The 22,481-nt window shown below is 43.2% G+C and overlaps 1 protein-coding gene across 5 annotated transcripts in view; it reads left to right on the top strand.

Moving 5' to 3' along the window:
* celsr1a (cadherin EGF LAG seven-pass G-type receptor 1a) overlaps nucleotides 1–14,898 on the top strand; it is an 80,505-nt gene extending 65,607 nt beyond the window's left edge. For 2 of the 5 annotated variants that reach the window (XM_047575518.1, XM_047575516.1), the window contains 20 exons: nucleotides 657–758; nucleotides 1,593–1,687; nucleotides 1,912–2,121; nucleotides 2,320–2,503; nucleotides 2,603–2,746; nucleotides 2,835–3,024; nucleotides 3,403–3,570; nucleotides 3,657–3,783; nucleotides 3,890–4,090; nucleotides 6,345–6,519; nucleotides 7,580–7,692; nucleotides 7,782–7,861; nucleotides 7,960–8,086; nucleotides 8,187–8,312; nucleotides 8,444–8,538; nucleotides 10,837–10,937; nucleotides 11,054–11,194; nucleotides 11,639–11,902; nucleotides 11,994–12,369; nucleotides 13,496–14,898. In XM_047575518.1, the coding sequence (XP_047431474.1) occupies nucleotides 657–758; nucleotides 1,593–1,687; nucleotides 1,912–2,121; nucleotides 2,320–2,503; nucleotides 2,603–2,746; nucleotides 2,835–3,024; nucleotides 3,403–3,570; nucleotides 3,657–3,783; nucleotides 3,890–4,090; nucleotides 6,345–6,519; nucleotides 7,580–7,692; nucleotides 7,782–7,861; nucleotides 7,960–8,086; nucleotides 8,187–8,312; nucleotides 8,444–8,538; nucleotides 10,837–10,937; nucleotides 11,054–11,194; nucleotides 11,639–11,902; nucleotides 11,994–12,369; nucleotides 13,496–13,523 (3,047 nt within the window). In that variant the 3' untranslated portion in view covers nucleotides 13,524–14,898. Of the gene's footprint in view, nucleotides 1–656; nucleotides 759–1,592; nucleotides 1,688–1,911; nucleotides 2,122–2,319; nucleotides 2,504–2,602; nucleotides 2,747–2,834; nucleotides 3,025–3,402; nucleotides 3,571–3,656; nucleotides 3,784–3,889; nucleotides 4,091–6,344; nucleotides 6,520–7,579; nucleotides 7,693–7,781; nucleotides 7,862–7,959; nucleotides 8,087–8,186; nucleotides 8,313–8,443; nucleotides 8,581–10,836; nucleotides 10,938–11,053; nucleotides 11,195–11,638; nucleotides 11,903–11,993; nucleotides 12,370–13,462 lie in introns of all 5 variants that reach the window. The other 3 variants (XM_047575517.1, XM_047575515.1, XM_047575519.1) reach the window with 2 other exon arrangements.
* The last annotated feature ends 7,583 nt before the right edge of the window (nucleotides 14,899–22,481 follow it).

The following is a 22,481-nucleotide window of genomic DNA, read 5'->3' as shown; positions in this document are numbered from 1 at the left end:
CGTCACCCAGTCAAGCAGAAGAGGCAAATCTGGCTAGCGGGCTAACTTGGCAGCGGGACTGCACACACACAATACAGTAGAGATGAATAAAAGACAAAGCCACAAAGTCCCTGACGGAATCTGAATGTCAGCCTGCTTACTGTTTCACCCAATATGACGCTCCTCTCGGTGTCTTAGAACGTGTTTGGACTTTTAATGGACGAATCCGTAGTGACAATAAGCTTCTTTTCATTGAAACTAAGGCCTAAAAATGCAGTTTTAGGATCAAATCAAATTTATGATTTATGGTGGAATCACTCAGTTGAGGTCTTTACAGAGAATGAAGCTCAGATTAAGAAGTGAAGTAGCAGCTAAGAGTTAATAAAACACCGGAGAGATTACAGGGACCTAAGAGCAGCTACAAACAAGGCTGCAGGTCCCAACCTGGTTTGCCCTGGACCCAGATATGCTGAAATGAATTATGTACCACAGTTTGTGTAATAGCCCTGCAGGATTAATGTAATTCAGTGCCCCTGTGCTTGTCTGTCTAGCTGTTTCAGAAGGTAATATCCTTGAGGTTAGGTGGCTTTCATTTCTTTAATAAGGCCCCAAACGAGGCATCAAGTATGTAAACGTCCTCCAACAATACCAATGGGATCATGCTCTTCTCTCCACAGTGGTGTACGATGTCTGTCCCAAGGCATTTGACGCAGGCATCTGGTGGCCAAAGACCAAATTTGGACGCCCTGCCGCCATGAACTGTCCCAAGGGATCCATCGGTGAGTACTTTAGAGTTGTGACCCACTTCAGATACTAGATGGAGACAGGCTAGCTTTGTTTCCAGTGTTTATGCAGATGTAAGCTAAGTGGCAGGTGGCTCAACAGACCAATGTAACAGCCTCCGGGTTTAACCTAACCCAAAACGTTGAACTATGGCTTTAAATCGGCAGCTATTTCAGGCAGTTGGGTCATGCTGTTTCTTTTTTTTCCAAAGGCACTTGTTTTAAAAGACAGAAAGAAAAAAACGGCAAAACATTAAGCGCTGTCGTCTAACAGAAGTTTGGTTAAGCTGCTGTTGAGTTGATGTATCATAAGACACATGAACCCTCTCTTTGTCTCGCCGAAGCATGAAAAGACAGTGGTAAGGCTCCCTGATTGGTTCGTTAATCCAACACGGCTTCCCCATCAGCCAGTGACGTAGTGGAGGCTCTTGGAAAAACACTGGATACATTAGGGTCTAACAGAATAATCCAGCTGTGTGTTTGTGTGTGAGTAAGAAAGAGAAACAAGGTAAACTCAAAAGCCGTGTTCACTGACTTGTTCCTAGTGTAATACTGTAACTGTCTTCCCTGCCCTCTTAGTAACTACAGTCACCATGGTGACCCCTTTGTTGTCTCCCAAGAGTCTTTGGGGGAATTTATTTACGAGTACCGCTCTGTGCCCTCTCCCGGCTCAAGTTGGAAGGCGTTTCAGCTCTGATCAAATAGGGGTTCATTCTTCAAGCCCCTCTTTTATTTTTTGACAATGTGTTCATCTTAACTACTGTTGTGCATTTCATGATCTGTTTTGTGTTCTCGTGGCTTAATATTTGTGCTGTCTCTGTGTTATTTCAGGTACGGCAATCCGCCACTGTAGTGACGAGAAGGGCTGGTTGTCGCCTGAGCTCTTCAACTGCACCACCGTCACCTTCTCACATCTGAAGAAAATGGTGAAGAAAAAAACACACATGAACTGTAATCTGAGCCCTAGTCCATAGGAGATTTAAGTACCCTACCTATTGTGTTATGAACTTAAACCTAATACTCGAGGCTTGAACTTTCCGTAGTCTCACTAATCCCCGGATTGACCGATTTCTATTACGGTTTCATCACACCCACTGAGTCGCTCCTGCCCTGACCTGCTCCCTCTCCCGCTCTTCTCATGCCTCACCAGAACGAGGAATTGCGTCGCAACAGTTCGCGGATGGACAGCGAGCGCTCCAAGGCCATCGTGCGCATGCTCCAGGGCGCCACCAGCAACACGCAGAACTACTACGGCAACGACGTGAAGACGGCCGCCCAGCTGCTGAACCACGTGCTGCAGTACGAGAGCCAGCAGACGGGGTTCGACCTCACTGCCATGAAGGACGCAGATTTCAATGAGGTACTCTTATGGATGGAACAGTACGATGAAGGAGAGCAGTTGTATGCACCTAAAAGCTATGACACACCAATGGGACATCTATGGCCCTAGCTTTGGCACTGTGCACTACACTTCTGGTAGTTCTTTGATATCACTGTGATGTGCCACCAGTTCCTTTTGATTCAACTTATACGACGAGAACCTTTTTATGTCTTTTAGAACTTGGTGAGAGCAGGAAGCGCCATACTGGATCCTGACACCAAGGACCACTGGGACCAAATCCAGAGGACAGAAGGCGGCACGGCGCATCTGCTGCGCAACTTTGAGGACTACGCCAACACGCTGGCTCAGAACGTCAGGAAGACCTACCTGAAGCCCTTCACCATCGTCACCGAAAACATGAGTGAGTGTTTGAGCCGCAATCAAATTGTACGTGAGGTGGACCATGCATAGTTGCACATCCTTCTCATCCTTTTCCTCTTGTTCCTTGCTGTTTTGCTAGTCTTAACTGTGGACTACTTGGACATGTCGGACCCAGAGAAGGCAACGTTCCCTCGGTTCAAGGACATCCAGGAGACCTACCCGAAAGAGTTGGGCTCTTCTGTCCACTTCCCACAGTTTAACTTGCGCCCTCAGAGCCCAAAAGGTAGGGATATGACTGAATCACTCTGAATCACTCTTCGCTCTTTTGCTTCCACGTTGCCTGAGCTCCGTCTTCTTCCTGTCCACCTCAGGAGAACCCACTCCTGCCCCTCCATCGCCGACCGACCGCCCCGCGGAGGAGGAGGAGGAGCACACGGTGCCTGACAGGAGACGCCGCCACCTCGAGCCCGCTGCCCCTCTGCCAGTCGCCGTGGTGATAGTGTACAAGTCGCTGGGAAGGCTCCTTCCGGAAAGATACGACCCCGACCGCAGGAGTCTGAGGTACATTGAGGACGTTGGTGAACTGAACGACTCTAATTATTTGAAATGTAAACACGTACATGTCAGACACTGAACAGAAGAGAGTGTCATCCAGCCACATATAGATCCAGATCCATTTAAGAGGCCAACGATGGAACACGCGCTCTAGCTGAACTGTTTTCATGTCATAATATTTACTGAGAGGTGTGTTTTAATGAATGCATATATGCGCCTGAACTAACCATGGAGTCTGAGAGCTTTCTATGTGCGAAACAAGCAAGAAAGATGTAAAAATAGCTTTCTGTCACAAATGTAGATGTAAGTTTTTACCAAAATTGAGGCACTTTGGAACTCATTGCATGTCCGTGCATTGATTGTACCGTCTCTGTGTGTCCCCAGGCTTCCTAACCGTCCAGTCATCAACACAGCCGTAGTGAGCGCCACCGTCCACAGTGAGGGTCCCCCTCTTCCTCCCGTCCTGGACCCTCCCATCACCTTGGAGTACACCATGCTGGAGACGGAGGAGCGAACCAAGCCTGTCTGTGTGTTCTGGGACCACTCCATCACGTAAGCTGGATAAAAGTCCATTCAGAAGTTTTTCTCAGCTTTCTGTTTCAAAGTACTGACATCTGTTGTGCGCGTTGGGTTTTTAGAATTGGCGGCACTGGCGGCTGGTCCTCTAAAGGCTGCGAGGTCCTCAACAGAAACAACAGCCACATCAGCTGTCAGTGTAACCACATGACCAGCTTCGCCGTGCTGATGGACATTTCCAAGAGAGAGGTACCCTCCAAAAGAATCCTCTTTCACATGCAGCAGAACCGGTAATTTTCCTTTTCGCCTTGTTGCCGATTCCCGGCTTGACGTGTCGCTCTCCGCGTCTCCGCAGCACGGTGACGTCCTCCCGCTGAAGATCGTCACGTACACGACGGTGTCGGTCTCCCTGTTCCTCCTCCTCGTCACCTTCATCCTGTTGTGCCTCTTGCATCGGCTCCGCTCCAACCTCCTCGCCATCCACAGGAACCTGGTGGCAGCGCTCTTCTTCTCCGAGCTGGTCTTCCTGCTTGGCATCAATCAGACCGACAACGTGGTGAGTGCATTTCTAGGTGGTCATAATGTTATGCCTGAATGGTGTATACCTGTACTTTTACACAAATCATACTTTTCCCCAGCAACCGCAGGAGTAAGCCCTGTGGTGCCAGTATACCTCATCGGTTATCACTGGTATTACAGACATTAAATATGTTATTTGTCTTTGTCATCAAAGACCAATTTGAGGTTTCAAATCTAATTCTAATGACATTAAGCTATACACAGTACTTTAGATGTAGGACAGCCAAACGTGAAGTCACATGCATGTGGCGTCCCGCTCCGGTGTTTGTTTGACCTGGAGGCTGCTTTCTACCGCTGACTCGACGAGGGCTTTATCAGACTTAATGGCTAAGGCCTTTCTTTATTTGACAGATTATGAGTTTTGATGCCTGTTACAGATGTGAATTCGCTGGTTGCCAAGCCACACTCCAAATAAAACTCCCTGTGAGCTCATTCTGACAAAGTGACAGCTGGATGTGACTTTATTGCGGTGGACCTCTCACATTTAAGAGGTGAAAGGTAGGGTCTGGGATAAGAAACACAACAAGGCTACGCTTCATAACCTAAGTTCATAACCTAATTTGGTGTTGGCATGGCCAGACGCACGCATGTGCGCACAGTAAATGGTGCGGAACATCTTTGAAGTCTAGTGCCACAGACTCATACTCAGTGGGCCAGTAGAGGAGACGTGCTGCGACTGGTACCTGTCTCCAGAAGCAAGCCTCAGGGTGGTAGTCCTTGGCAAAGGATTCCCAAAACAACTTTTTAGCTTTTGCTCAAAGAAACTCTCGCATGTCTCTGGTGCTGAAAACATCATTAATCTCTTAATCTGCAAGCGGCCTTGCTGGGTTTTATTTGAGAAGTAATGTTTGAGATTCTAAGACACGAAGACAGATTTATCGGGTTACGTAGAATTGATTGGAAACATGTTTATTTGCTTTTCCCTGTGTGGCAAGTGTGTAACTGTCATGAGAAAGTAGTTAGCTGAGAAATAAGAAACAGAGTGCATACCTGGCCAAGTCCTAAAGTAACAGAACCCACCAGCAGCTTCCTCTAAAGCTCCCTCAGCTGCCTGCATATGTAAAAGCTTGGGAATACAATGTGTTTAAACTGAATGTGTCAGCGCTGACTAGTCTGGATAAACCAGATGTCTTCAGCCATACGCAAAGACATCGACGGTGGTGGGCCGTACCCGACAGGTAAAGCTAATGAAAGATTAGACAGATGCATCGGGCTGTTTCATATCGGTTTATGTGAACTAGTTCGCTCGGCAATAAATGTCAAACCAGTAGTTAGAGTTCACACCCCATAAATCTACTCCAGCTGATTCATCGCGTCAGGAAGAAACTTACAAACAAAAAAAAATCCAATGTTTAGGAATCTCTCACTAGCTTAAACCGGTGGTTGAAGCTTTAGGTTTTAGGGCCCTTCTTTCCACTCTACCACATATAAAGATCAGTTGCCAGAGCAGACAAATATATACCAGCATAAAGATTTAGCAGCACGTACGTTTACAGGCGCCAGATAAGTGGTGGGAGTTTTGTCTTTTTTTTTTTTTTTTTTGAGTCACTGTGTTTTGACTGGGAAGAGGTAGCACATGCCGAGTTATCTGCACGCTGTGGAGTTTGGTTTTTACTTGACTCACTGGAAGCCAAGTCTGCAAAGAGATCTTTGAGAAGCAAAAGAGAACGTGCGATTTTTTTTTTTTTTTTTTTTTTTGCATATCGCTGAATTTATCAATGCTTTAGATTTCACGATCAGGTGTGTGTGTGTGGGAGAGAGAGAGAAGGGGCTGTGGAATGCTGTCAGTGTGCGCCCAAGGCCATCTGCCGGGTGATTTATAACCCCGTCAGAGCAGTCTCTTCTCCTTCTCCTCCTCTGATCTCCACGGCATTGCTAAAATACGCCATATCTCAAGTGCTGGGACATTCCCCGACGCACCGCATTCTTCTGTCATAGCGGCAGCCATGGAAAATGTGAGGAGGGGAGGTGAAGATATGCAGGGACAGGTTGAATCATTACTGCGGGACGTAAATCTGCGAGGTTTGCCATGAAAGAGTTGGAGGTGTATTACCATTAGGGCTGCTGATTAGTTGCGTAATATGTCGGGGAACAGTTCACACTTTCAGTTTGCAATGAATAGTTTAATTGGTCACAAAGAACACAAAGAGCTACACTATATTGTACTTTATTGAGATTTCTCCTTGTCTTTCGTCCGTTCATTTCTCGTCTCGCCCCCACTTTCTGTCCAGTTTGTGTGCACGGTGATTGCCATCCTCCTCCACTACTTCTACATGTGCACCTTCGCCTGGATGTTCGTGGAGGGCCTGCACATCTACCGCATGCTGACGGAGATGCGAAACATCAACCACAGCCACATGAGGTTCTACTACGCCATGGGCTGGGGCATACCGGCTATCATTACCGGTGAGTCACGCGCAGACTGGAACAAAAAGCTCGCACAGAAGTGGCATGACAGCAGATGTCGGGGAGGATCGTGCCGCGGCTTGCCTTTCATGAGGAGGCCGAGATCCCCGTGGGAAGATTATTGGACAACGTTTCGGAAAAAAGACGGATAATAAGGGGCGCATATATCAAAATCAATGGCGGTCTAGATTTAATATGATTCAATATATACAAGGAGGCATCCTCTAATATAATTTCCGTGGATTTACTTATTTCTACAAGCCTGTTTAATATCTTCCTATATAGCAGCAGCGTAACATTTAAACCTGGTTATTAGATAATAATAATGAGGTAACTGTTAAATAATGTGTGATGTACTGACATGACTTTGGCAGGGACGGACGCCGAGGTAGCTTACCCGATTGGAATTTGGATCGAGGCGCAATGTCAGAGAGATATAAATTTACAGAGTCAAACACACAGAGATCCGAAAGTGAAAAAAAAAAGAAGTTGAAAATGTCAAAGAAAGATACTACTAGGAACATTATCCAAAAGGCATAGAAAAATGGCAACGGAGCAGGAACTTTCTTATTTAGCCTGAAGTCCAGTTGCCTTTTTTCAAACACCTTTTGGGTTACCTGGATGACATACTAGGAGCCTTCAAACCCCAGGAGCAGTTTGACCATTGCTTCGTAGAGTTGGCTGCATAGGTAACTCTCTCATATATTTTCCTAGTGAAACATTTGGTTATCATCACTCTCTATTTGCTCCAAGCCCCGCGATCATAAATGGGTGGTGGGGTCCAAAGTCGTGGACAGAGTTTTCTTGCGCCTCAGTTGTCTCACTTCAAAATGAAGATTATGTTGGGCCACCAAAAGTTTTCTTGCTTGTCACTGCTCAGACTTGCTGAATATCATTAACCCTCCGTGGTCTCACCAAATTACTGAGAGAGATACAGCTACAACTCTCTGTATTTCCAGATTTCAGCATCTCCACATTGCTGCTAGTCTCTTCCTGGTCTTTCTTACTTTAAAACTCACCTGTAATGCCATTTATTTATTTTGTGTGTGTGTGTGTACAGGTTTGGCAGTAGGCCTTGATCCTCAAGGTTACGGAAACCCAGACTTCTGCTGGCTCTCCGTCCACGACACACTCATCTGGAGCTTCGCCGGACCCATCTTTGTAGTCGTCCTGGTGTGTGCCTGCACTGACGTAGCCCAAAGTGTGTCTCAAATTATCTGTATGAACGAACATGCCTGAACTCTCTCCATCTTTCTTTAAAGGTCAACATAGTGATCTTCATTCTTGCTGCGAAGGCTTCTTGTGGTCGCAGGCAGAAGGCTGTAGAGAAGTCAGGAGCTGTGTAAGTTTCCCAGTCACTTCACCTGTTCCACTTGTTTCTTTATATCTTTTTTTTTTTTAAACTTTGCCGTTTTAACAAATCCGTGTTTCCCGGCTCAGTCCTGCGCTACGTATGGCCTTCCTTCTCCTGCTGCTCATCAGCGCCACCTGGCTCCTCGGCCTACTGGCGGTCAACAGCAACGTGATGACTTTCCACTACCTGTTTGCTGTCTTCAGCTGTCTGCAGGTAAAATGGTTGTTATTTAACTCCAGTCACCCCCCCCCTCCCAGCCACATATAGGAAATCCAGATACTTAAACTTTTTTTTTTTTTTGCCCTTTCCCCAGGGAGTCTTCATTTTCTTCTTCCACATCGTCTTCAACAAAGAGGTGAGGAAGAATCTCAAGAACGTCTTCTCAGGAAAGAAGAACATACAAGACGAGTCGAGCACCACGAGAGCCTCTTTGCTCACAGTAAGCCAACAAACTATTCACACGACGTTCATGGTCCTTCATTTTGATTGTTCCCTTTGTGAATGCGTTTTTAATTGGCACAGTGAAAAAAGGAGTTACATGTTTTTATCCCGCCTTCCGTCCATCTTCAGCGCTCTCTCAACTGCAACAACACGTACACAGAGGAGGGTCCGCTGTACCGCTCGGGCATCGGCGAGTCCACCGTGTCCCTGGACAGTACGCTCAGGTCAGCCAAGAGCCGCAGCAGCTACCTGGCTTACACACTCAGGTACAACACGCTCACTGACTGCATGGCTGCTTCTACTACTACTCCTGCATGGATGGAGTGTGTACTGTTGGTGTTTGCATCTGTTTTTTCTCGCCAGTTTCTTCCCTTGTCCCCCCCTTTCTGTATATCTGTGTGTCTAACATTTACTAACTCCCCTCACCAACTAATTCAAGCACACACTCTTTACAGTCACACACAGACACTGTCCTCTTGCCCTCATCCTCTGGTTCATTTTATTTTCTACGTATCCCAACGTTTGGAGGGGGTTTCCTTTGTTTCTTCCTCACATGCATGTTGCCACGTAATGGCACCTGCATAGTGCAGTCACTCTGCTTGCATGAATGGCCACGCTGAGATTTGCTGGCACATGGCCTGGTTGCAAAAATCACATATATACATACATACATGCAGACATATACAGCAGAACACAGTGTCTCCACTATTCATCCATACTTGTGTGTTGTTGTTGTTGTTGTTGTTGTTGTTGTTGTTGTGTGTAGTGATGCAACAGCTAACATAGTCTATGTAAAATTTTAACCTTCAAATGTAACTTCTGGTTACTACTTATGAGCTTGGACCTTCACAAGTCAAGGGTTTCCACGTGGTTGTGAGCACTGTTCATATGGAGCTTCCACTGCCGTTGTTTATAGAACTGAGAGCGTATGAAAGTGAAACGCGTTAGAGAATTTTAATTACAACGTGCTACAGATTCAAAGCGCTGAAACATACAGATAACTGGTTTACAGCTCCAACAAAAACTAAACTCACCAAGGTTTACACAGTCTAAGCTAGCTGCTAGCAAAAGTATTTTTGTAAATGCAACTTTAGCTTGGTGTGGCCAAAGTCCTTACTGCCCATATTTATCGCTGTCCAAGTTTTGCAGTATTCAAAAACGTTTTAAATTATATATATTTAAGTAAATTTAAGCTCTCTACGTAAACATACAACAGCATCGAAGGTGTTATCAGTGTGTAGCGTTATAGCATTGTGTTGATTGGCTCATGCTAGCTCTTTAGCTTGAGCATATTTCGTTAGCGATATCTCAGATGTAATAAATTGTGAATTCAAAGCAATTCAGTAGAGGCTAAACTTATTCACCTGAGATTAGCCACACCACAGAAGACACAGGTGTAATTTATTGTAAAAATGCTAAAAAACATGCTGCTACTCTTGTAGCTAGGAAGTAAAGTTGCAATGGACTTTACTACTCCACTGTGGAAAATAGTGTTTAATTATGGGGAGATGATTAGGCAAATTTATAGCCCTTCATTTGTATCCTGATGCTAGCTCCCGGGTGTTAGCAATATCCTTAGTTAGAGCTTATTATTATTATTATTATTTTATTTTTTTTATCTCACTATCATCTCACTAGCTTATCTTCTACAGCCGTGTGTTTTGAGTGTATCGCAGACGTGTTTTCATTGCAGTGGAGTGGGGTTACATATACCTGGTTTTAAAGAGTTTTACTGACTGGAGGTTAGGTCTGACTGTATGCCTTGGCTTGTAAAGCTGTCATATGGGTAACGCGAGCCGACATTAGGGTCAATGAGAGCAAAAACGCTTTGGGTGGGGGGGGTGTGGCGTGCTGCCTGCACAGAGGCAAAGTAAGAGGCAGATGTACAAAGCGAGGGAGAGATGTGGAAAGAACAGAGCGAGAGAGAGAGGGGAGATGGGATTGTACCTGTCGGGATGGGAATGTAAAGCAGACATTCATACCTGTTCCCTGCAGCTGTTGGCATATCTTCATCTGCTTCCACAAGCTGCTCTTAGATCAGACAGGTCAGAGTCTCCTGTAACATTTTACCCTCCAGCCAACTTCTGCTGGTTGAAAGGATAGGACTAAGAATAAAAGCAGATTGTAGATGGTGTAAGCTGCTAAAATATACTTCCTCCCATCTTTTTTATCTGTTGATTAAAGCTTTAATTTTGTGGTTGTTTGAAATAGTTTTACCATTAATAGTTTCGAAATTCAGGTGCTCCATCCATCAGTGGTAGATTTGTTTTGGCTTCAACCTGAACAGCAAAACCGCGTTTTCATATTCGTCTTTGTCGAGGCAATCAACAGAAGCAGATGTTTGGTAATGAGAGATGTCTGCTGTTGAAAATAAGTCGTCTAAAACCACGAGTCGAGGCTTGAATTAACTTCCAGCGTCTCTGTACTTCCCCTCTCTGCCTCCTCTAAATCTCCACCTCTGCGTTTCCTCCCCATTTTTTCCTCGCACCCCCTTCCTTCTGTATCTGTCTTCATCTGCGCAGGGAGGAGTCCGGTCAGAAGCCCAGTGTCTCTTCAGGGACAGCTAAAGGACACACAGATCTGGACGGACCCCTGTTCCACCGCAATGGCACCAAAGGAGACGGTCAGCTTCTCAAGTTCCATTAATTAAAACCTGTCACTAATATTTTTTTTTAATTTTTTTTGCGAATAGAGGCTCATTGGTCTATGTCTAAATTCTTCCCACCTTGTCTCTATCAGACTCTGACTCTGACAGCGAGCTATCGGTGGATGAACACAGCTCCTCCTACGCCTCCTCCCACTCCTCAGACAGCGAGGACGACGACATTGATGTCAAGCCAAAGTGGAACAACGAGAGGCCCCTTCACAGCACCCCTAAAGGTATGTGTTTAGTCATGTTGGGCTGTTGAGTCTAAACAGTTTGGATTTCAGCCACTGACTGTATATAAAGACGGGTACATCGCCCATAGAGTTCCTGACAGCCACCATCCCTGCAGAGCCTCCATCCAAGTCCTGCCTAATAGGGATTTTGATGTGTCGGATGGTGGCTAGCAACCTGTCATTGACTGACAGGTGGTCACACCCTAAATTTTTCATAAAATTTAACACTTAATATGCTTTAAATAGGTGGCTAGGCTGAAAATATGTTTATTTCTGCTGCAAAGTAGGTACATTTAAACATGGGGGGTCTACGATCTTTTCATTGACTCTCCTCCGGAGAAAGCCTCAAGTGGGCATTTGAGGAACTGCAGTTTTTGATGCTGGCTTTATTTACTAGTCCTGGAGGTTTGCTGATTTCAGTGCGCGTCATTCCCTTTTTACCAGGTGATTCAGTATCCAATCACGTGAAGCCTTACTGGCCGACAGACCCCACCACGGCCAGCGACAGCGAGGACCCGGGCGGCGCAGAGAGGCTCAGGGTGGAGACCAAGGTGAACGTGGAGCTGCACTCGGAGAATAAACTCAACCACATTGGTGAACGAGAGAAGGAGGCTCCACAGGAGAGAGACCGACAGATGCCTGGTAATGCTAGAGAGACCGCACCTGGCAGTCAACCCAACAGCAACCACCAACCCGAGCAGAGAAAAGGTGAGGGGGCAGATCTTTTTTAAAATCCCAGCTGAACGAACCAATCAGTTGTACCTGGAGTGCACTAACATGAATGCCTCATCTGACTCAGGTATCTTAAAGAACAAGATCAGCTACCCTCCTCCACTTAACGACAAGAACATGAAGAACCGCCTGAGGGAGAAGCTGAGCGACTACAACTCCCCCACTATCACTTCCCCTCCACCCAACAACAACAACACATCCTCTCCGCCTCCCCCCTCCGTCAACATCATGACCCCATCTTCCCGACATTCTTCGGTGGCCTCCAACGACGGAGGCCACAACGGCACCCACGACGGCAGCGCCATCATCAAGCCGCCCGTTGCCCCGCGACCCCAGATTGTTCCCGGAAATTCGGCACCGAGCATCTACCGGGAGACCAACGGGGGAGTGGCCATGCACTTGAAGTCAGGGACGGTCAATGGAGGCAACGAATCTGACTCAGAGTAAGCAAAGATTGTTGGCATGTAGCAATAGTGTCAATATTTAACATCGTTATCTATGCTAACACAAACTACAGTATTAGCACAGTTTAATCAGCAGCAATCTTGAAGTCATTGACTCATTCACCACATCAGTGAATGATGCTTTAAAGTGCTTATTTGAATCACGTTAAAAGGGATTCAAAAACTACTTTAACAATCTGAACAATCCCTATTAGCGAACGTAAAACTTCTTTATGAAAGAACATGTTGACTACAGTGTCAACAGGTGCAAAAGTGCATGTATTACAACTAAGTTAATAGTGAAACAAATAGTTTGACATTTTGGGAAATGCACTTGCTAAGAGTAAGTTGAAAAGACTGGCAGTACCTTGGTGTCAGCCTGTTAAAGGGCCAGTGTGTAGGATATAGTGGCATCTAGTGGTGATGTTACAGACTGCAACCAGCGGAACACTGACCCTTTTTTCAACATAAAAATGACAAAAGCCTAGAGTCAGTGTTTGGTTTGTCCAATCTGGGCTACTGTAGAAACATGGAGGATTCAGTGGGAGAAGATCCGCTCATAGAATGAAGGACAGGCTGGCCCTTTAAATATGATCTGAAAACAAAGAATGAAAAAAAAGTGCTGGCTTGGTTTTAACACACAGATTAAACAGATTAAGCACAGATTAAACAAACACAATATATTTAACTAAAACAAAGATTCATTAAATAATTATAACGTTTGCACCGCACCAGGCTAGCTTTTTCTTCTCTTTCCAGTCTTTGTGTAAACTAAGACGTATCGTATTTTGTGTCCTGATACGAAAGTAGTAAAAATGTTTTCATATTATTCTTGTAAAAAAGTCACAAAATTGTATTTCCCTAAAATGTCAAACAGTTCTTTTAATAGCATGATTTAATACGACCTTCCCGCTTAAATGCTGCATGACAACTTCCCACGTCCCTGCATTTATTTTTTACCTTGCACGTTCTTTCTCCCTGCACCCTTCCTTCTTCCTGCATCACCCCATTCCTCCTCTCCTCTCCTCTCCTCTCCTCTCCTCTCCTCTCCTCTCCTCTTCTCTCCTCCCCCTACCCTGTCCTCCATTGACAGTGGCAGTAACGAGACTTCGATCTGACCTATTAGGAAAACCCAGACCAGCTTGCCCCTGTGAGAGGAGGAGCCCAAGACCACGCCGGGGGGAGGAGGAAAGAAGGAGATTAAGAGCAGAGGAATAAAATGGTCGAAAGTTGAAGATGGAGGCGGGCGCTGAAGATTAGGCGAGGAGAACCACGCCTGATCTGTCCTCTCACGTTTCCTCTCTCTGGAGAGCAGTATTAATTGCAGACGTTAGGACTGCCTGGAAATAAGCGTAAGAGATAATAGAAAGACATGAGAAGCTATAAAGGGAATGCTGTGTTGGACTGCGACATGAAATGATGCAGTGGAGCCATGTGTGCCAAAACCACTACAGGAAAAAAAGAGGCAGAAGATGAAGAATGCCCCCAGAATGCATCGCAAGCCTTACAATGACGCTCCTCGCTGGTGGTTCTGAATCCTGTTGGGGTTCATGACGTCGTGTTTCATGTAGGAAAGCCTGGGCAGCTTCTCTTTCACAGAGCATGGACTTAAGCTCTTAAGTTAAGTCCAACAGGATTTCAAGGACAACCTGTCCTCAGTGACTTTTGAACACTTCATTAAAACTGGACACCAATCGCTCTTCTCGTCTTGGTTTATTAACTTTAAAGGAAGGCTTTCTACGGCCTCTCAGTGCAGTGTATTTAGAGTGTAATTAACATGTAGATAATTCTAAAGGCAAAGAAGAAGAAAGAATGATATATTTTGTATTTCAGCTGTAGCAAGTTTCTAAACTAAAAATAATATGCCTGCCTGGGAACACAGTTGGGAAAGTAGCTCCACGTGCTGGTTAACAGAGATCACTATTCTACGTGCCTCGTCCCAGACCGAGGCCTTACACGCTAAAAACACACTCTGGCAGTAAATTAAAAATAAGAAAGCTGCACGTGAGTTCTCATAGAACAGTACGGCCTTAATGAACATTGATTAGGTGGAACAGAGGAGGGATTTCTCTGTTCCTCTGTTGGAGCACTATGAACTAGAAGCCTTCGTTTCCAGTGTCCGTCCTGCCCGTGTGTCCAACGCATCGCCCTCCTGGTAACCAAAGTCATCACACAAAGTAAATCAGCAGTGTGGTCAGTTCAGCTGAAAGCTGTTATATTCCAATTTCTTTGAGTCAAAAGAAGAAGTCAAATTGACACCAACGTATTTACAGCTAAGACAACTTTACAATGTACAGTTTACCAGTTTACCACCTGAATGCCTTTACACACTGCGCACCCCCAGTGTTTTGCCCTCATGTAATCAATACTGTTCATAAATGTCCTTGTTTTTTTTTTTCTTTTTTGTATGATCCGAAACACTGGAACTGTTTTGTAACATAATGTATATTTATTTTTTATGGTTTTGAGACACTGGAAAGAATAAATGATTGTGACTGTAAAATAATAAAAAAAAAGATGAATTTTTAACCGCCTCTTGCCTTTACATGTCTGCGACGTGGAAGGAAGCGCGCCGAGTCGAAACAAGCACGGCGCTCGAGAGGGTTATGTAACGCTGACTTTTCTTGGGAATCTGGCAAATGATGAGCAAAAGAAATGGTTAGACGCTCACAGTCATCACGGGAATATTGGTCATGGTACAGAGCCTGCATTGTCAAAATGAAAACTAATTTCTACAAAGTGATGTCAGTTAATTAAATATTTACACAGTGACTAAGTTACAGTGACAGACCTAATTTTATAAGCACGGTATGGAAAGGTTTAATGTGAAAAGGCGACTTTATAATCATAATAAAAATAAAAACCTATGGAAATATTTTTAATTTGACATTTTACTACAATGAAGTATTTCACACATGAATATCCACATTTCAGCCAAAGTTAGAAATATTTTGATTATTTCAATTGAGGCGTTTCATTATTCTTAACTTTGCTCTTCTCCTAAAGTGGGCGGGGCTTGTGCACAGCGCAATTTGAATCAAATTCAATTAAACCACATAGAGCTGGAAAAAGATTGACTGGAAGAAGATTTTGTTGCCTTTGTAATCATGAACAACTCAGATTTAAGTTGATATTGAAGGTTTAAAGAGCTTTCGGTGGCTTTAAAGCTGCATAGCCCACACGAGAAAGTTGCAGCACATAAACAATAATGCAGTAGAAGTAGTAATAATAGAAATATTAACTGTAGAAAGCTAGAGAGACGCTTACACAAACAGAAGTGTGGACTGAATTCAAACAGAAGAGCTCTCTGAAGGGTTTCCTATGCGATGCGAAGTTATGTCCATACAGCGTATTCTGGAAGTAATCTTAATGTCTTTTGAGTTTTTGAGCTCATGGAGGAAATCTCTGTGTATTTACTGTATCACTCACTCACCACTTTGTTTATTACACCTTGCTAGTACTGGGTTAGACTCCCCTTTTGTCTTTGGTTCTGCCTCCACCACACCTCCCTCGGACTGAGATCTGGTGAACACATTGCCATGCTGTAGAATCCACGTTGAGGTAATTTTAGCTTTGTGACGCGGGGTGTTAACCGCCATCAGAAGATGTGCACATAAAAGGACAAGCATGGTGAGTAAGTAACGCCAGATTCAGACTCTTTAGACCAGTAACATTTTTCCTATTCTCTATTTTGGTGATTCCTTGAAAACTAGCTTCTCCAGTATCCTGTTTTAGCTGACAGGAGTGTACTCAGGGAGGCCTCTTGAAATACTCACATCAACAACCATGGCACCTTTAAGATCACTTAAATCAACCTTCTTCCCCATTCTGATGCTGGATTTGAGTTTCAGTACACTGACATGACCATGTATGTAGGCCTGAATGCACTGAGTTGCTGGCATGTGATTGGTTAATCAGATACCAGCGTTAAGGAGCAGTTGAACAGGTGTTCCTGATGAGGTGGTGTAGCTGGTGAGTTTGTTAGCTCCTCATAAGCAGCAATTCATTCCTTTCCACACGTATACCTCTCTGTGTGTTTGTGTAAGTACTTTTAGACCATTTAAAGCGAGCACTCCGTCTTTATGTGTAGCATAGAGACTGTAACATAAATATTTAGCTACAGCCAATGGCTAGTTAGCTAATTAGCTTAGCTTAGCGTACTGCACAGACCAGCAGAAAATGGCTAGACGGGAAAGCTGAAGAAATATACTTTTTTTTTTTTAATACTAAGACAGAGAAAAGGGAGGGATTCACTTTCACTTCATTCACTTGACCCGTCTCCTCCCAAAAGGCTCATCGGTGGTTCCATCTGACCCAACCTTTTGATCCATGGCCATCCGATCTGGCTGGAAACAAATTCCAGGAAACATATTCCAGGAAACATCACATGTTGTAGCTGCCTTACCTTGCAATACCTTACCAAAGCGCTGGGTCTGTAAGACTAGGGCTGAGCTGTGGGGGAAAACAATTGCTAATAATTCATGTTATTTCTACAGTAAAGTCACGTTTCTTTCGGCAAAATCATGTTAAGAAACAGTTTTTTGATTAAAAACAAAACAAACAAACAAACATTTGATGCAACAACTCTTCTTTGCTTTAATAGCAAAATTTGGATGAGTCATTTGATGCGTCTCTCATATCTAATTCTAAAAGCAATACTAGAGCTAGCAAACAAGCTAGAGCTAGCTTAATTTAGTATATTAAGAAAAAAAAATATATATATATATATATATATATATATATATATATGAAAAATAAAAGTGTAACAAAAACCTCTTATTTTCACTCTTTAACATGGGATATGTAGTCTAGGCTAACACAGATGTACCAGCTTTTTACCTTTTTTTTTTCCTTTTTTTTTTTTTTTGGAGGGTCGGAGGTCACGCCGGACCCAGGAAATGACATCTGTGCCCAGTCCGTCACTCAAACACGTACACATACAGGCTACAGGTGCTGCCACCGAGTCCTGCCAAGTAAATTACTGCGAGCAGGCAGAGTGAAAGATTAGACGACAGCCTCGGGTTTCACAAAGCCTATCGGACAGTTAGTTCAATTCAGTTGTTATGGCAACTGAAGCCGGTCTTTCCCTCAGGTGACAAAGATAAAGTAAGAAGCTGCAACAGAGGTAGCCTGTCAAAATATGACTTGCAGTGGGATTAGCTGTCACACTCATGAAACCTGTTTAGGCCTACAGTAGCTGCACTCCGTCTATATATCTTCTTTATATATATATCCTCTTACAGTAACGTCTTACGGCAGTGATTGCTCTGTCATAACAGGTTTCATTTTGTCAGGTTGCCTATATTTCACTTTGGAATAAAACCTTCACATGGAAACGTGAGAAGCTGCACAGGTAACTGCTCTCCGAGGTGTATCAGACTGACCCTCCACCCTGTTCTTTATCTGTGTCCCATCACAGCCATGCAAACTAAATAATTCAGACTCATGGGAGTTGGGCGCCCTGAACGGAACAACAGGTAGGATGGGGGTGACTGGCGCCATCTAGTGGTGGACAGAGCAAAGTCATGCGTCACGTATCAATAGAGTGAGTGCACATTTTTAATGATTAACTTTTTTCTTTTTTCAGTTTTTATTTTTGCACAATTGAAATTACAATACAGTAAAAAATAATAATGAAACAGTGCAGGGAGAGACAAAAGAACACTGAGCTTTTTAGAAGCCACCTTTTAATAATATAATAATATTACAATTTCATGTTATTATAAAACACAAAAAATCAGAAAGTATCACTACATAAAAAATTATGGTTAACACCAACAATAATGTAGAAATAAAAACAGAAAATATCAGTAGGTGTATGTGTGTATGTGTGTATTAATTAGTAACTCAAGAACAACAATAATGATAATGATCTGTATTAAAAATGTACCGTATGTCTAAAAATGGGCCCCAAACCATAGATACGTAGACAACACATTATGAGACAGCTGTTAAATGATCTTTTAGACATCTTTTAAAACATTTCACAGAGGAACAATTTTTTGATAAGTGGGAAAACCCATTCCATGACTTAACGCAAATTGAAACGCGATTGAAAATTAACCACTGCTTGTAAGAAGTTTCGGAGGGTGGAGATTTGAAGATTGGCGCGTTGAGTGAGAATGAACCAGTGAATTTTCTTTGAAGTAAGTCTCAAACTGTTTTGGAGTATTTCCTTCATTTGAGATTATCTTGTAAAGATAAAATACACATTTGAAAAATGTTAATGTCATAAATAGTTAGAATCTGAAGTTTCTGAAACAGAGGAGCAGACAAAATGTGTGACTCTGATTGTGTAGCAGTCGTTGTGGTGCCATAGGAAACAAATCACTTTTAAAAAAGCTTTAAAGCTTTAATTCATAAGTCTTTATTTAATTTAAAGCTCTCCAGGCTTTAGAGAACTACGACCTCACTTGGTCAGGGATGATTAGTTGCTCATGTCAGGCAACAATATGTGAACCCATTGGCTGTTGTCTGATGACTCAGTCTCTATGAGCAATCACCAGTGTTTTGTGGCTTCTGGTGTAGCCAGGTGTAGAGGTTTTCCAGATAATGGATATCTGTGACATCAGTTCCTTTTTGTTGCGGTGCCATGTTTCGTAGTTGGACTAGAATCTTGGAAGAGTGGGAGTTGAGAAGCAGCGTCTCCAAAAAGGCTGTTTCACACTTTAACTGCTTGTGGTCACTTATCAGTTGCTTGATAACCACAATGTGTTAGGGAGGGCACATGTGATATGTGAAGGGAAAAAAAACAGCACAGTGGGTATGGTGCATATTTCAACTTTAGGACCCCTACCCTAATGGTGTGTTTATACTATGAGCAACTAAAGCTACAATTAGGTTGGCATTGCCATTGACATTATCTGCAACTCACTAAAGCACCTGGTAGTTTGTAACAGGTGAAACAAATGCACATGATTGGTTGACACGTCACTCAGTGCGTTTACGTGCAGAGCTTAAACGAGCTATGCTCAGAATTCGGCTTTCTGATAACAGTCCTTGTCCCAGTTTACATGCAGCGCAAGAAAATCGAATAACTGTTCTAGTAGGTGGCTATACGTGTCTTTTCAGCGGGGTAATACCACGTTAATAGGCCAGATTTCCGGTTGATCTATTACACGAAAAGTCGTTCATGCCGCAGACCGGCATTTCAAACAACAACCAGACGATAATAGCACATTTTTTAATCTCGTCCGTCTCCGATTTATATCGGAGTAACGTGTTTACATGCACTTAAGCTCTCCTGTTATAGTTCGATTAAGGCAATAATTAGTTTTTTTCTTCACGTGCATGTAAACGTACTGACTGTGTCAGAGGAGCAACAAAAAATGTTGAGTCATTGTGTCAGAAAGAACCCGTTGCACAGTTCATTGGGGGGAAAAAATGTTTTTCAGATGCTTTAAAAAAATGTACCATTTGATTACCTGCAAACGACTGATAACATTTTATCCCTGTTTATCATTTCGACAAAATACATTTTGACCCTTTGACCCTTTGCGTGGGTTAACATTCAACAGTGCTTTCCTTCCGCATACAGTCCGGCTGGTGCAGCTACAGGTATTTTGACTTGCAAAGTGTGAAATGCAGCTGAAAATAATTCGATATTTATGGTATCCACACATCCAAAAAATAACAAAAAAAAACAACAACAGCTGAATTGTCAATGGTATTGCCAATTTTGGTTAAGGTTCAATTTGAAGCTTCAGTTCAAGACATTTGGAATCATGCAGGGCTCAGCTTAGGTGTAAGTTGAACTTGGCTTGCTTCAATTAGACATTTTTACATTGAAAAAGATGCAGTCCTTAAATTGTATTTGCTTTGTTTAAAAAATGGGACTGAAAGGAATATGTGTCTGTGTTTAATCAGTCATTTTATCTCGATATATTCAGGCTCCATCCTCCTCCCAAATGTTCTATAACAGACTTTAAATGTGTGGTTGTGCAACCCTCCAGAAAAAAAAAAAAGAAAAAAAAAATGCTGGTTTGGGATTTGGAGGTTTATTACAGGGTTTCCAAATGAGCGCAAAGGGAGGATTTAGGAGATCTCAGCAGCAGCACTGTTGCTAGAAGACATCTGAAGAAGATCACAAGCCACAAACCCACTGTGCGTGAGTGTAGCTGTTTGCTGCATCTGCGATGACTGCAGCTCTGAGCCGTTTCCCACTGGTGATTACAGTATTTACAGAATGAGTTTGGTAAAGTCGTGTTCAATGACACAGCGGCTGCTGCTGAAATAACCTGCGAGAGCTAAGAGGCCCAAAGAGACACAGGCAGGAAGGCAGGTTTCAGATATGTTCAAACAAGGGACTGGTTCATGTTTGCGCTCTAAATTATTACCGTAGGGATTAATAAATAAGGATTAATAATTAGTTCTGTTTTTAATCAAACATGTGTATGATTAATTGGTTGCCCAGGGAAAAAAATCCCCCATGGTTTTAATTAAGCTTAGGTAATAAAATTGTAGAACAGGTAGTCTGATGGTGACTTTATGTAGATCGCTTATGCTAATATACAAAAGATTTAATTGTGACAACTGGCATCACAGAAGTAATTTTGGTGTTTCCAACATACATCCTTATTTTAGCTCTGTTTTGGTCTCCACCACTTGGAGATTTTTATTTTTTATTTTTTTGGTGCATATAAAAAAAGTGAATCAGAGCAGTGAAGCCTTTGAGCGTAGAGCAGAGTGGGACTGCTTTGTGTTCAAATGTCCGTAGGTTTGTCACTATAAACGATCCCTTTTACATAAGAAATCATTCTGGGGTCACTGAGGTTGTTTGGGATTGGCAAAAGGTCATTCAGTTTAATGTAGTTCACAACAACAACACAACTACAGGACGTATGCAATGAAACCAATGATGAAACTCCTTTGACACAAGCCCACTTCAAAATAGTTACTTTATTGAATAGTTAATTTATCAACTAGTATTTGGTTTTACACGGGAATCGTATTAAAAAAAAAAGGCCAAACCACAAAGTCTGAACAGAATTTACCAGTGAAATTCAAATTTGTAATAACAGGTTTCTGGCCACATGGGTGCAGCATAAACAAGCTGTGAGCGCAACAGTGCTTTGTCATTATCATAAAATTTGATAGCAAAATAGTGGCAAACGTTCACACATCCAGCTAATACACAGCATTCATTTGGATTCATGTTTCTCCTTTTAACTCAGTTTTGGCCTCCACCAGCTTCTCATAAAAGAAACAAAGGCTCTTGGGTGCCAAAGAGCACTGCATCTAAAAAAAAATAAAATAAAAATAAAAGAAAGCAACAAAGTTGTGGACGATAAAACTAAAACATTAAGTTGAAAGACACAACAAAGCCCTGTTGAGTAGAGTGGGACTATTTAGTAACTCCCTTCTCATTAACATATTTCCGATGTCTGATTTTACCCGGAAAACACAGCGCAGGTGCTTTAAAGACAATGTGAAATCATACCTCATATTTTAATGAGTGGCAGCAAAGGCCCTCTGTCTTCCATATCATCTGATCAGGCATGCAAAGCACTATGGAAAACTTTTCAGAAATCTCTAAATAAAGTCTTTCATGTAAGGTCCAGATAAAATAGTCTGTTTATGGAAAAGTCTCTCTCTCAGCGCCTTACACATTTGCTTACACAAATGTGAAGTTGATCTGAATATACACCATCGCTCCCTGTCGACGGGAGCAGTTGAAGCCACACTAGCATGCCTTGTCATCAGATGCTTCACCTGGAATACGGTAAGCCACATTTATGAGTTCTTATGGTTTTAAGTGCTCCCTATGGAGAAATGCTGGGTGACACTCTTTCATGGCCGTGTGTTGAGTTCTTGTGTACGCTGCATTCAGACAGTGTTTGTGGTGTTTGTGAGAAGGTGGTAACTCAGCAGGCGCAGGTCAACCAGACCAAAGCTCTAGTTAAGACAGGACTATAGTGATCCTCACTGGGCTCATTGGTAGTCTGACAGCAGACGTAGTGGTTACTTGTGACTGCTTCCCCGCAATCTACGTTCTCATCTAGGGGGTCAGGGGCCAGGCGACTCTCGTTTCTCTCTCACTTTTTGTGTGTTCCACTCTTCGCTCCTTCAAACCCCTGCTCTTCTGTGCTCATTTGAACTCAAGCACCGTCAAG

Source organism: Mugil cephalus, chromosome 22 (genome assembly GCF_022458985.1).
Source record: "Mugil cephalus isolate CIBA_MC_2020 chromosome 22, CIBA_Mcephalus_1.1, whole genome shotgun sequence".
NCBI classification, from domain to species: domain Eukaryota; kingdom Metazoa; phylum Chordata; class Actinopteri; order Mugiliformes; family Mugilidae; genus Mugil; species Mugil cephalus.
The sequence above is the reverse complement of the archived record's forward strand: the minus strand, read 5'-3'. Positions and strand labels throughout refer to the sequence as shown.